Source organism: Acomys minous (assembly GCF_964271855.1).
Source record: "Acomys minous genome assembly, chromosome: 4".
In the NCBI taxonomy this organism is placed as follows: domain Eukaryota; kingdom Metazoa; phylum Chordata; class Mammalia; order Rodentia; family Muridae; genus Acomys; species Acomys minous.
This window is the reverse complement of record NC_140486.1, coordinates 82,340,465-82,354,558: the sequence shown is the minus strand read 5'-3', so window position 1 is coordinate 82,354,558 and position 14,094 is coordinate 82,340,465. Positions and strand designations below refer to the sequence as shown.

General features: G+C 47.0%; 1 protein-coding gene across 3 annotated transcripts in view; it reads left to right on the top strand.

Moving 5' to 3' along the window:
• Positions 1-14,094, top strand: part of ANKRD44 (ankyrin repeat domain 44) — a 295,573-nt gene that overhangs the window by 160,604 nt on the left and 120,875 nt on the right. For all 3 annotated transcript variants that reach the window (XM_084779451.1, XM_084779452.1, XM_084779453.1), the window contains one exon: positions 7,682-7,752. In XM_084779451.1, the coding sequence (XP_084635577.1) occupies positions 7,682-7,752 (71 nt within the window). The remainder of the gene's footprint in view (positions 1-7,681; positions 7,753-14,094) is intronic.

The following is a 14,094-nucleotide window of genomic DNA, read 5'->3' as shown; positions in this document are numbered from 1 at the left end:
GTGTACCCAACAGCTGTGACATGCACCATGGTAAATAAGGAGCTGTGCCGTGTCACAGGGGAGGTCAAGTCAAGGCGTTCCTGGGTTTACAGTGTCCTCATTCTTTGGGTGAATTTCTCCAGGAAACAAGTACAGTGTATGTAGAAACAAGAGTGCCTGTGCTCCCAGTGCGGTTAGAGTGTGTGGGCATTTCTTGTGCTCTCCAAAACAGGTCTTTCTTTTGACAACCATGCTCCTGGGCTATGTTCCAAACTGGCATGCATTGTGAGCTGTTGGCACAGACCGCAGCTGACAGCCAGTGCATACCTGGATGGTTCCCCTTGCAGCTGGAACTTGGTCTGTGGAAAACAGAATCAATGTGTAAAATAAAGAACCTTGTGACAACACCACCTAATGCTCCCAAGCAATGATAGCATCTCCAAGATGTATTCCAGCTTGGCATTCCCTTCTCCAAAAGTCTAAAGTTCAAAATGTTCCAAGTGCTGAGATGAGGCCACAAGTGGGGAATTCTACACCTGGCCTAGTGTGACTGGCCACTGTCAAAATGCAGATACACTAAAACATGTATATGTGAAGCAGAATTGAACTTCATGTGTAGTCTTGGGTCAAATAGATCAGAATTCTTCCCTCCAAATTAAAAATCTGCAAGTTTCTGGGCTCAGGCAGTGTGGAGAAAATATGTTCAACTTGTATTAAGAGATGAGTCAGAGGTAGTGAGGTGGCTGGGTGGTACAGAGCACCCGCTCCAGAGGACCTGAGTTCAGTTTCCAGCACCCACATCAGGCAGCTCATAACTGCCTGTTAAGTCCTGCGGGTGTCTGCAGTCATGGCAACCATGATGCACAGCACGTGAGACACACACGCACACACATTCTCTCTCTCTCTCTCTAAGTTATGTCACAGGGAGGGGCCAGGAATCAGGAAAATGGGAGAGGGGAAAGCTGAGAACAAACAAATCTGGAGTTCATGTTTCACCTGCCACAGCATTGGTAAGGGAAGCCTTTAATTTTGCATCATGAGGGCCACCCGTGTGTGACCAGCTCAACTTGATAAATTTAGTCTCATGTCACCTTCACGTGGCATAAAAGTCCTGGTCTTCCATACCTGTGGCTGGTTCAGAGCATCAGGAGAAGCTGGTGTGTGCATGGTGATCTGCACACCCACTTGTTACTAGAATTATTGATGTGTTAATCTCTTCAGTATAACTTTGGTTCAGTTTGCTGTGGAGTTTTTCCTTCCCTCCCTCCCTTCTTTCCCCCTCCCTCCCTCCTTCCCTCTGTCCACCCCTCCCTCCCTTCTGCCTGTCAAATTGATAAAGTTCTTTAGTGATTCTATTCAACAATTTCCCAGCGCATGTAGCTTTCATTTTCTCTGGAAGGACTTTTATTCAATTTATATTTATATCCCTAAAGAAATATTATACAGCTATAGTGATTTCAGTTCTGAGATTTCATCTGGCAGCTGACCCTTGGGGAAATCCAACCACACTGTTTTCTCATTTCATAATGAGTAAGGCACTAATGGTTCCCATGCTGGGCAACTAATGTAACCTTGTCAGAATAGCTTTGTTACAATTGTGCTCTCAGAGCATGCCGAGACCCAAAGGCACTGAGTTGCTCCTGACTCTGTCTTCTGTCCACCAGGCAAATGGGACCCTCAGTGTCTCTGAGCAGATGTGGTGGCGCGGCGGAGGGGCCGGGGCAACGTCCTCATGATGAACAGGCCTTACAGATTCTTTCTGCCTTCTTATCACTGCTGTTGCTCTGGCTTGATTTCCTCATGGGACTCAGCTTCTGTTTGGGAGCTGGCCAGGTCAGGGTCAAGGCATGAGTAGGCGTGGGTGGGTGGTGGTGGTTGGTAGTGTGCAGGAGGTAGGGATGGGGCAGGCAGTGAGAACCAGCCAGCGGTGGAGCACTGAGGTCAGGGTTGAGGTGAGGAAAGGCATGCCCACAGAAAATTGGCCACAGAGTTCTTACAGAAGAACTCAGCATGAACGTAGATGATGGAGTCTTGAGTTGGAAGATAAAATGAGTGTGTGTACTCTTACTATGGGAGTTTGTCAGGCCTAAGTACTCTGTGCAGAGAATAAGCTTAGTAAAGTGTCTGGGGAGATAGCTCAGTCAGTAAAGTGCTTGCTGTGCATGAGTAGGACCCAAGTTTGATTTTCAGCAGCTATATAAATAATTGGGAATGGTCATGTGTGCTTGTAATCCCAGAATTGAAGAAGTGGCGGACAGTAGCACCCCAGGTCTGCTGGCCAGCCATGGTAGCCTAACTGGTAGGCCCCAGGTCCCAGAGGGAGGCCTTGTCTCAAAGAAGAAGGTGGACAATGCTGAGGAACAGTCCCAGAGGTTGACTTGTGGCCACCACACATGTGTGCTCACACACAGACACACAGACACACACACAGACACACACACACACACACACACACACACACACACACACACACACACACCTTCAACATGCCTGCACAAACACACAAAATAAATACATGTACCAGACTCCATGCTACCAGACAAGTGATAGTTTTGCAAAATGGTTACCTGTGAATTTTTTTCCCCCAATTTTGCTTCCTAGTTCCTAGTCCCATTTGTCCACAGAATGTGGTGCACGGTTCTTTATCCCTTCATGCCTAAGAGTCATTCTTTGTGGATGAGCTTGTTGTTGTTGTTTTCAATCTGGTAAAAGAGTGTGATTAAACAAAGCAGAGCCAACACACACATGGTGCAATACTAATTAATATGCTACCTTCTTGTGAGCGTGCAAGCCGGCTCTAGCAGCAACTTCAAGAAGAGTTTGAAAAATGTTTCAAGCAATCGCCACATATATGACATTATCATGCACGTTTCCAAGGTGCCAGGACCCCTGAGCTGCAGGAAGACCTGGTCTGTTTGACAGAGAGAGAGAGAGAGAGAGAGAGAGAGAGAGAGAGAGAGAGAGAGAGAGAGAAAGAAATAGCGACACAATTGCACGATCTTATCGTCATATTGCACATACTCTTTCTTGAGTGTTTATTTGCCTTAATAAGCTGATGGGCCGGTCTTTGGACAGACTGCCTCATGAATCAATTGTCTCTGATTGGTACAAATCTCCTGTCATTTAGTCCATCCTGATCACCTCACTTCTTCTTCTTCCCCTTCCACTTTGTCTTAGATGCCAAGGCTAAAAGAACAGAACTATTACCTCTGGAAAAGATGCCTTTACCCCCTATCCCTCGGGACTAACAGAGTGCTAGTAGGGATAAAATGAAGACCCTGCCTAGTTGTAGCTAGACCGGTGCTTGGTCATTTTTAGCGGGGCTTTTGTTTCTAAAAAGCCAGTAATATTTAATACTTATTTTCGTGATTAACAATTGTGACGTCCTTGGGTAAAAGAGCATTTTACCTTTAAATAGTTAGCCATGCAGAACACAAAGGAGCCTGACAGGCAGGTAAACAACACAGGGTTTCCTTTGGAAAAAAAAAATCAGTTATGAATATTCAATGAAGAGGCCAAACCATCTGAGGCCCCATCCTGAGAGGTAAACAAGGGTCTCCACAGTGTTCAGAGGAAGGGGGTGCAGAGCCGGGGGTGGGGGTGGGGTGGGGGAGTGGGGTGGGGGGTGAGGGGTGGGGAGGTGGCTCAGGGAGGCACTGCAGGCAGATGACACTGCTTTTGTCATAGCTCAAGGAAGGAGAAAGGAGGCATTCCTGGCAGCTGCTCAGCGGCTTAAAGGAACAGTTTCTTTAGGTCTAATAACGAGTTTTTCTACTTCCTAAGCACCCATGGGCCTGCACCTGACAGCACCCATGCTAGTGGCCCCTGCACCGTGCGAGTCTTGGATGCAGCAGGCAACAGGCATTTTCCTCCTTCAGACAGTTTTAATATAGAAAGCCATAATTGCATCTGCATAAAACTAAACATAGTCAATATATACTAGTGATAGCAAGAACAACACTACTAGGTTAGTGTACCTTTAAATTTTATATGGGGGGGAATGGGCAAAGAATATGAACCAAGTAGTTCTCAGAAAATGTATTACAAGCAGGAAACAAACATGATGAAAAATGTTTAAACTTAGTACTAAAGAAAAAAGATGGCATCTTCTTCCAATTAGATTTTGCAGTATTTTAAACCTTATTTTAAAGGAGTTTTATTGGAGTATAATCAATATACTATTCTCTCTCTCTCTCTCTCTCTCTCTCTCTCTCTCTCTCTCTCTCTCACACACACACACACACACACACTTAATTTGGTGAGTTTAGGCATTTGTACATGCACTCATGAAATCATCGCTGTAATCATGTTGATATTACCCACCTCCTCCAGAAGTTTCTCTCCGTCTACCCTTTGGGATAAAACACATGTTCTTTCTCCTCGTGTAATGCAGTGTTATCAAATCAGATTCGTCACACTTTAGGTGACAGGTAATATAAAGTATTGATGAAGACATGGGGAAACTATAGAAGTCTTAGACGCTGGATGTAAATTGCCATGCTTTGGAGAGCCAAGGACACGATCAAAGCAAAAAGTGTGCATTGGTTGTGACTCAAGAAGTCCACTTTAATTACCTGTTCCGGGCAAAAACTTGCATGTTTACCACAGCAGTCGTTTTATGAACGCCAGTTATTTGTAGTTTTTGGAAAGCCATTGGGGGTAACTAAACTATCATCTATCAAAAGAGGAACTGTCTAAAAAAATGATATATTTATATTGGGATACATATAGCAATAGAAAGATATTGACTCACTCTATGTCAACCTAGATAGATACAAAATATAGCTGGTTAAGTGGAACAAGGACATTAAGAGTGTGCGAACAGTACAATTTATGTGAACACACACATGCAAGCATTCTCGTGTGCGTATGTGGATGTATGCTGTGTGCATATAGGTGTGGGTATGCATGATCACAGGTCAGTGTTGGTTCTCTTCTTCCTCCACCTTATTTTTGAGACAGGGTTTCACTGCATCTGAGCTCGGTGCTCGTCGGTTGGCGACCCTGGCTAGCTGGCAAGCTCCCAAGTTCTGCCCTCTCCACCCTCAGCCTGGCTCTCTAAGCGTATGAGTCCTGAAGAGCTGCACTTAGGCTTCATGTTTACATGACAGGAACTTTTATTGAATGAACAAACCTCCCAAGATCCAGCAGGATTGTGTGTGTGTGTGTGTGTGTGTGTGTGTGTGTGTGTGTGTTGTGTTGTATGTGGTGGTTATGTGTGTGTGTGTAGTAAATGTCTATGTATGTGTTTTTTGCATCAACCTTTTGTGTTTACAAAAAGAAAAAGAAAAAGAAAGAAAGAAAGAAAGACAGACAGAAAGACAGAAAACACAAGATGTGCTCTGTCAAACTGTGAATAACAGACCAGTATCTAGCTACCTCAGCACCAAAGAAACAGCTTTAAAAGTAATGATCATGCATGTGGTTAACTAGAGAGATTGGTTTAAGCACTTTGCACTAACCCTGTACATAGTCAAAATGTAAGAAAAGGCGGGTGATTTTAAAAGGGTTGACTAGCTTCCAAAATGTCCTACTAGGAGCTGTAAGGATAAACTCCCTTCCTGTCTAAACCAGGAAGTTGTGCAGCAACCACAGAACTCCTGCATTCTGCTGGTACCAACACTTAAGGGAAAAAAACTTGGATTTTAAAATTTACCTTTAAAAAAAATCACATCTGTGTTTCCTTGGCCTCAGGATTCAATAACACTTGAGTCTCTGTTACTTTTAAAAATATGTTTGATGAGGCTGGAGCGAAAGCCCAGTGGGTTAAGAAACCTTACCTGGCCTTTCTCCCCGAGGACCTGAGGTCAATCCCCAGCATCCATACGAGGTGACTCACAGCTGCCTGTAATGCCAGCTCCAGGGGCTATGACACTCTCTTTTGTCCTCTGTGGCCTCTCTCTCTCTCTCTCTCTCTCTCTCTCTCTCTCTCTCTCTCTCTCTCTCTCTCTCTCTCATATGCACACTCTTGTACACACATGTATTTTAAGGAAGAAAAAGAATGTGCTTGTGAGGCCAACAAGACTTAGCAGATAATGGTGTACACAACCAAAAGCTGACCCTGACAATCTTAAGTTTTCTCTCCTGAGTTCAAGATCTTAGTGGAAGGTAAGAATCCTGATCTCCACGTGGGCACACACAGAGATAAATGTAAAGGAAACTAAAGTTTAAAAGTGTGCATTTGGAGCCTGGAGAGACGGACTAGCAGCTTAGAGTCCGTGTTGACTCTTGCAGAAGACCCGGGTTTGGTTCCCAGCAGCCGCACAGTGGTCCACACTCATCAGCGTCTGTCTCCAGTTCAAGGGTTCTGGAATGCCCTCTTTAGACCTCTGTGGATACCAGACATGCACAAACACTTTACATCTAAAATAAAATTTAAAAATTTAAGTGAAAATTTAAAAGAATGTGCGTGTTTGTATATTTCATAGTTTATAGTCCTTTGCACTGCATTGTAATTCTCACTGCCCTTGAGGCTCTTAGCCATAGACTTAGGAGTAGATAAGATACTGACGCGATTTGGAAATAAGAACTGCTAATAACTTCCTAGTGCTCTGCGATTTATGAGGTATTGTCTTCCGATGAAGAGAGTCTCCCAAACACCCGATAAAGGGAGTGGGGAATGGATGCATGTGGTCAGACTACAGATTCGAAGCTTCGAGTCCTTGCAATAGTGGCCGCAGGAATCAACACAAACCCCGGGCTTTGTAAGCCCCACTGTCCTTCCCACCCATTTCACCTCAGAGCATTTAGCTCAGGGCTTCTCACTCTATTGTGGTCTTCATGGAGGTCAGGGGTGAGCATTCCCTTTGAGGGACCACGCTCTCTTCTGTGATGAATGCTGCTGATGGTATTTGTTCTCAGTACAGAAAAAGACTACCAGTTCTATGATTTATTATTTCTTTTAGTCCGTGGCTTAAGTAGTACCTCATTTTTACCCATGGATGTCTCCTGCTGTCTTTCTAGAAGGTTCCGTGTTTGACTTACTCTCTCGACTCTTGTCCCCAATGCGCCTACTCTTTTCTTCCTTTGCCTGTCTTTTTAGTCTCTCTTTGAAGCCTCCCTCCTCTCCGTCACAGGGGCCTCTTCACTGCACTATCCTAAGACCAAAATGGGAGCCTCTCACCGCATCTCTAGACGACGCCCTCTCTCCCTTCCTATTCACAGGCCTTTCATGGAATGGTCTTTTGATGACCGCAGACTTTATCAGAACCCTGAAGCGGACTTGTGTAGGGTGTCTCCATTGTTCAGATGTGTCTTTGGTAGGCTTGCGCCCATGGGGAGTTGTGGGAATGTGAAGGGAGCCAGATGGGTTTTGTCTCCCAGGAGCCTAGTCACGTTTGGCGCCCTGATCTGGCCTCAGTGAAGTGAGCATGGGACATATCTCTCATGTGAGTCAGTCTCAGCTTCGGCTTGAACCAGTCTGCCTGTTCCGTAGCGTGAAGATGTGAACAGTCTGCACAGGCTGTCTTGTCTGGAAACTCATGAAATACCGTTTCTTTTTTATCAAGCTATCTGGCTAGTACTGGAGAAATCATTGGGATTTCAGGGTAGGACTGGTTTCTGTTGGTCTCTTTACCCCATATAAAATCTTGTCAAATTACAACTGATGCAAAGAAAAGATCTTCTGGTGCTACCAGGCAAATGGGGACACTCGGCCTGTGACTCAATTATGGCCCTAACTTGTGCTGTTGTTTGGTTGCAGGAGCTCGAGTAAACGCCAAGGACAACATGTGGCTGACCCCACTGCACAGGGCTGTTGCCTCCAGAAGTGACGTGAGTGACCTCCCTGTTGAGTCTAATACCTACTCCTGTCTGTAGAGCTAGGGCTCTTTCCACCGTGTCCAGGGTCCTCTTGGGTAGACAGAAGCCGTTTACACCAACGCAAGAATGCTACCCAAATGGGTAGCTGTTTGTGTGCCTTGCGCATGTCAGACAGGGTGCAGTAGGAGGCATCTTGGCCGTGCAAATTGGGCAGCATGGACTTTGACTTCCCTGAGTCTTCAGCCTGGAGACACAGCAAGCAGATCTATGCAAGGCCAGAGTGTGATCGGGGCAGGAGGCAAGCAAGCTGGCCAGGAACATGGTACATCTCCCCAGAGGAGTGGCTAGCCAAGCTAGTCCTTAAAGGATAAGCAGGGGCCCAGCAGGCCAGGAGGAGGAGGGCAGGCTGATGCTGGGTATCTGTGTGCAAGAGGAGAAAGGGCAGGGGAGTGTACAGGCATCAGGTGGAGAGAGCGGTGTGGGGTCAGTCAGACCATTGGGCTGCCACAGAAGCTAACACCCTGTGAGCAGATGGCAGAGGTGGGTGCAGCACACAGTAGCTCAGATAAGGTTGCCAACAAGAGACCAAAAGAAATAAGGGAAGGCTGAAGTTGAGGCATGAGGAGGAAATAGTCATTTCAGAGACAATTAGAGGCAAACCTGACAGGATTTTGGTACCTTAGGGAAATGAGGAGAAAAAAAGATGGCAAGTAAGAGTGATGTCCTTAGATGAGCAGGTGCTGTGGGATGGGGCAGAGGAGCTGGACTCCTGGGAGCTAGCTTGTTCTTTTCAGGATACAGTCTGGGAATTATGTCACTGGAATGTAAACTCCATGGAGCAGGAGCATCTCCTCTTCCTTCTCTTCCTCCTTTTCTCCCTCCTCCTTCCTCCTCTTCCTTTTTCCTCTTCCTTCTTCCTTCTTCTTTCATCATCATCATCATCACCATCATCGTCACCACCACCACCATCATCATCATCATTATCATCACTGTGATGGATGCAAACTCTGGAATGTTCTAGAAACAATTGAGAATGGTACTCAAAAACTAGTTTGTTGAATGCTGGAAATACAAATATGTTATCATTAATTATGGAAATCCGGACCTCAGTGTTGAGGAGGATGATTGTGGAAAGCATTGCAAATGGGTCGTCTGGTCCAGAGGCTAACAGATAGAAAAGGAAGGCCACTGAGGGAACAGGGCTGGGAGGGAACCAGTGAATATAGGCCTGGCCAGAGAAGGCACAAGATTCTCACCTCAAAGGTACTGCATGTTGTGTGGGTAAATTTGCCCAAGGGAGCTGCCTCTCTGGCATTTGAAGAGGTGATGATGTTCTCTGTTGAGCCTGCTTACGTTCCATGGGTCTGTGCCTGACATCCGTGCTAGCTGCTTCTCTTTGGCAGCTGTGTGAGAATTTCAGAATCCACTAAGTATGTGGCAGCTTAGCCCTCGTTACCTCCCTTGCCGTGCTGGGTGTTTGAGGTTGTGTGTGTGTGTGTGTGTGTGTGTGTGTGTGTGTTTTTAAGGGGCGTATCTGTATTGTCTTTCCAAATAGCCACATGGAAGGAGGGAGGAAAAGAATCCTACACTACCTTGCTCAGGTGCCAGGGAATCCATCTGATGGCCCCATGCTGTATTTCTGTACCTGGGAAAAGGAATGCAGTGGCTGCTCAAGACAGGAAAACAGGCCTCAAGAAGTCAGCTTCCTGATATCTCTGGTTGCTTCAGGGAGATTTACATGGACTATAGATAAGCTGTGTCCAAAAATTGTATAATTTTTGAAAAACTGAGCTTTTGTTATAGCAGTATGTAAGTCTTATCTGAACATTTCCTCAGCATGTAATGATAAATATAGCCCATTTGTGTGTATAGTAAAAAGGTATTTATGAACATTTAAAAAAAAAAAAGAACTCAGCTTCTTCATGTGGGAGTACTTCAGAGGCTAAATTATAAGAAGACTTAATCCTTAGTAAATGTAATGTCTTTTTAAATATACATATGCATAGAGTCTTTTCTTTATTAACAAGAATGGGGTCTTCTTAGTTTAAAGGATTTAGACCCTTTCTCTATACCAGGTATTGTGCATGCTGATGGAGCTACAAAGAAAGGTACTAGGGAAGAGAGGGACACGCAACACATGGTTTCAGTGCCCTGTGACCTTGTTAAGTGACCACCCTACAAAAGCTTTGATCCTCAAAACAGCCATTTGCCATCAGCCACCAGTCCACTGTCATTACATGCCTTAATATGTTTGAGCCCAGCCATCCCAATGACGACGGGCTGTTCAGTTCTGTCTCTGTGTCTACGAAAGGCACTTGCTGCTTCCTCAACGGACCAGCAACCTCTGCAGGTTTTCTGGGTAAAGAGAAAAACTTGCTCTCAGATGGCTCTTGCCAGGGAGGAAGTAAATGTAAACTCACAAAAGGCAACGCCTTTATATCATCTGCCACCATTGAGCAGTTTTTAGTGAAAACTGCAGTCTCTGAGTCTGTCCTTAGAGGTGACTATGCAGTGAACAGCTGAACTTGGGCTCACCCCGATGCTGTGAACGCCTCACTTAGGGCTCACTTTTCCTTCTGATTTTGGTCTTCTTGCTATTCTTTCATGCCTCTCCTTATAATTGGGGGAGGGGAGAGAGGGGAAGTAGGTGGGGGGAGAGGGAAAGGATGGGGGTGGGGGCGGGGATTGGGTTGGATTTTTGTATTTGGCTATTAGCACTTGCTAAAGAGGGTGCCGAGTTTCAGTATGAGCCGGCACATGGCCCAGTCTTCAGATTGAGATTGTTAAGGAGTGTGTACTCAAAACAATCTCTTCATGGAAAAGCTTCTGAACTCTGTCGTACCCCCAACATTGTCACCTGGTACATCTGGCTGTCCCAGGATCAAAGCAATTCAGAACCAGACAACATTGTCCGCCACCTAATGCCTCACTGATCCCATCGTCCTTTTTTGCTGACTTTTCCCAAGGTGGTGGAAAAATGCAGAGACTTTACTGTAAATATTGGAGAAATGTACAAAATGTGCTCTGTAGCAGTAGCCAGCAGAGATAAGAAAGACTTGAGGTTTCTGGAGAGAATATTCTGAATGCTGTGGGTGACGTCAGTGTCTCCCCTGCCCAGTGTGTTTGTTCCTCTTCCTTCTTTGCTTTGCTTTCTGGGATAGAGCAGAATTATGGATTCTTTCTGTGAGGAACAGAACTAAGTGCGTGCAAGCCTGGAGTTGGACATGAAAAAGCCTAACACTTGTTTGTTGAGCCACCCTGGCAGCTGTGTTGGGTGACTTTCACGGAGGACACGGCATGGCCTCTGAGATTATGACGTTTGTGGCCCAAGATGGCCTGAGCGTGAATGTGCTGGCATCTCACATGTGTTCCTTCTGCTGTGATGAGCAGAGTGGTGCTGAAGCAGAATTGCTGGACCTTTCACTTCCCTATTCTAGTGACTATGGTTGGGTTTGAAAAGTTAAAATTGTTTGCATCCTGTCTTGGGGGTATTGGATTGAAGGAAGACATTGTGTTTTTCTAAATGTTGCCATGCAGAGAATATTTTGAGCACTCACCGTGTGCTAAAGACCTTTTGAGGATTAATCTGCTTTAACCTCCGAGCCTCTGATAATGCATGAAACCTAAGACTGGGTACTGGGAATAGTTTTACAGAAAGTCAGATATTGTCTTAAGTTAGTTGATAACTTTATGCTCTGCCTCTATCTTTTACAAATGTTTTATTGATTCTTTGTGAGTTTCTTTTTACTACTACTGCTATTATTTTTTTAATTAATTTAATTTATTCAGATTACATCTCAATTGTTATCCCATCACTTGTATCCTCCCGTTCCTCCCTCCTTCCCGCTTTCACCCTATTCCCCTCCCCTAGGTCTATGACCGAGGAGGACCTCTTCCCCCACTATATGGTCATTGGCTATCAAGTCTCTTCTTGGTAGCCTGCTAATTCTTTCTCTGAGTGCCACCAGGCCTCCCCACCACAGGGAAGTGGTCAAATATGGGCACCAGAGTTCACGTCCGAGTCAGTCCCCACTCTTCACTCAACTGCGGAAAATGTCTTGTCCATTGGCTAGATCTGAGAAGGGGTTCGGTGTTTACTGCAAGTATTATCCTTGGTTGGTGCAGTAGTTTGAGCAGAACCCCTGGGCCCAGATCCGCTGTCCTGATGTTCTTCTGGTAGGTTTCTAGGACCCTCTGGATCCTTCTATTTCCCTATTCTCCCATACTTCTCTCACCTAGAGTCCCAGTAGGATGTCCTCACAACTCTCCCAATCTCCGGGTAACTACAGACTTTCATGGGACGTGCCTCCTGGGTAGGGTCCATTATAAGTGAGTGTGTACCATGTGTGTCTCTCTGCTTCTGGGCTAACTCACTCAGGATGATCATCTCTAGTTAGTTCTATCCATTTGTCCACAGATTTCACATCATGCACCCCAGTCCCGATCATCTTCCTGTCCCATCGTATGTGCCCTTCACCCTTGCACTCCCCCCACCAAATAAAACACGTGAACAAACAAGCAACAACAACAAAAACAAAGCGTAGAAAACATCTCATAATGGAAGCTGTAGTGTGTCACAGTATGTCCCACAGTATACTCCTCTGTCCACACATCTCCACTTGCAATGAGTCATCGGTCTAGTTTGAGATCTCTGGCTTTTGTGAGATCCATCAATATTGGATCTTCATCAGCATTCCTCCCCGGTTTATCCTGTTGCTGCCCTGTGTCATGGAGATCCTGCAGCTTTGGATCAGTAGGACTGGCCTTTCACACATCCCAACCATTCGCAGATCATATAGATTTTGGGGTGGGCCAATTCAGAATCCTGGACTGGGCCTTTGGGGTGGCTGAACTGGTCAGTATGCCAGCTCTCCCTTATCTGCACCACCAGGGCGAGCTCACCAGAATTGCTCCATCTAGGCCATCCAATGCCACCACTGGCAGGAGGCAGGGTCAGCGCTCCTGCTCTTGTGCCCTTGGGCCTGGCTCACCCACACCCACACCTCCAGGGCTAACTTTACTGTGCTGCCCAGTCATAGTTCAGGGCCCACTCTCCCAAGTGCTGTAGCCTGTGAGGGGCTGGGACAGCTCTCAGCTCTCAAACCCTCAGCGCTGACTCACGCATCCTTCACCAACAAGGACAGCTCCAGTGTGTTGCCCAGACAAGGTGATGGGCCCTATCTCCTGAGTGCTATAGCCAGTGAGGGGCAGGGATAGCTCTCCTGCTCTCACGACCCCAGGGGCATCTCACTGCAGTTGATGAGGTGCAGAAGGGGAGGGTATCACCTCTGCACTTACACCAGTGCATTGCAGACAAGTGGCTCCCCTGCCCTCTCGCCCTCAGAGCTGCCTCACCTGTGCTTCCTCAACCAGGGATAGCCCTACTGTGCTGCCCAGATGAGCTTCAGGGCTTGCTCTCCTAAGTGCTGCAACCAGCAAGAAGCAGGGCCAGGGCCAGCTCATCCACTCTCATGTCCCCAGGATCAGCTTTCCTGTCTGTCTCAGGTGGTGCGAAGCGAGGTCTAAGGGGGCAGAGGGCACACACCTCACTCACTGCAGCCCAGGCCACATCACAGCAGAGGAATGTTGAGGCCAGCTCTCCTGCTTTCAAGACCCCAGGGCCAGCTCTCCCCACTGCCTCAGGTGGTGAGGTGTGAGGGAGGGGAGCAAGGCATTACCCCTGTACTCTTGTCACCTCATCACAGACAAGTGGCTTGCGAGGTCAGTTCTTCTGAGCCCTCACTCTCAGGGCTGGCTCACCGGCACTGGCCCCCCTCTATCACCAGGTTCAGCTCTGCTGGGTTGTCCAGCTGAGGTGCAAGGCCTGCTTTCCCAAGTGCTGCAGTTGGTGAGGGGGAGGGCTTAGCTCTCCCAAGGTCATGACTCTGTGGGCAGCTTTCCTGACTGCCAGAGATGGCAAGGGGTTGGGGAGGGACATCGTGTCTGCGCCTGTGCCATCCCATGGCAGACAGGTGGCAAAGGTCAGCTCTCCCACACTCATGTCTTGGGGCTGGCTTACCTACATTCCTGCTGTCAGGACCAGCTTCAGTGTACTGCCTGGACAGGGTACCACCAAGTGAGAGGAGGGGCCATCTCTCCAGAGCACTGCATCCAGGGAGGGCCAGGGCCAGTTCTGCACTGCTCCTGGGCATCCACGCGATCCCCAGAGGCTGCCTTGACCAGGGACTTCCCCATGTACTCTAGTGGTAATGAGTCATGAACATTGACACAGTCCACTGCCGCTGCGTAGCCACGGAATTAGACACGAACCTCAGTGGCAGCACGGGCTGGAACCTCACCACGTCCCCAGGACCCAGGGCTGGCCACTCAAACAGGCTACTCCTCTCCACCCTC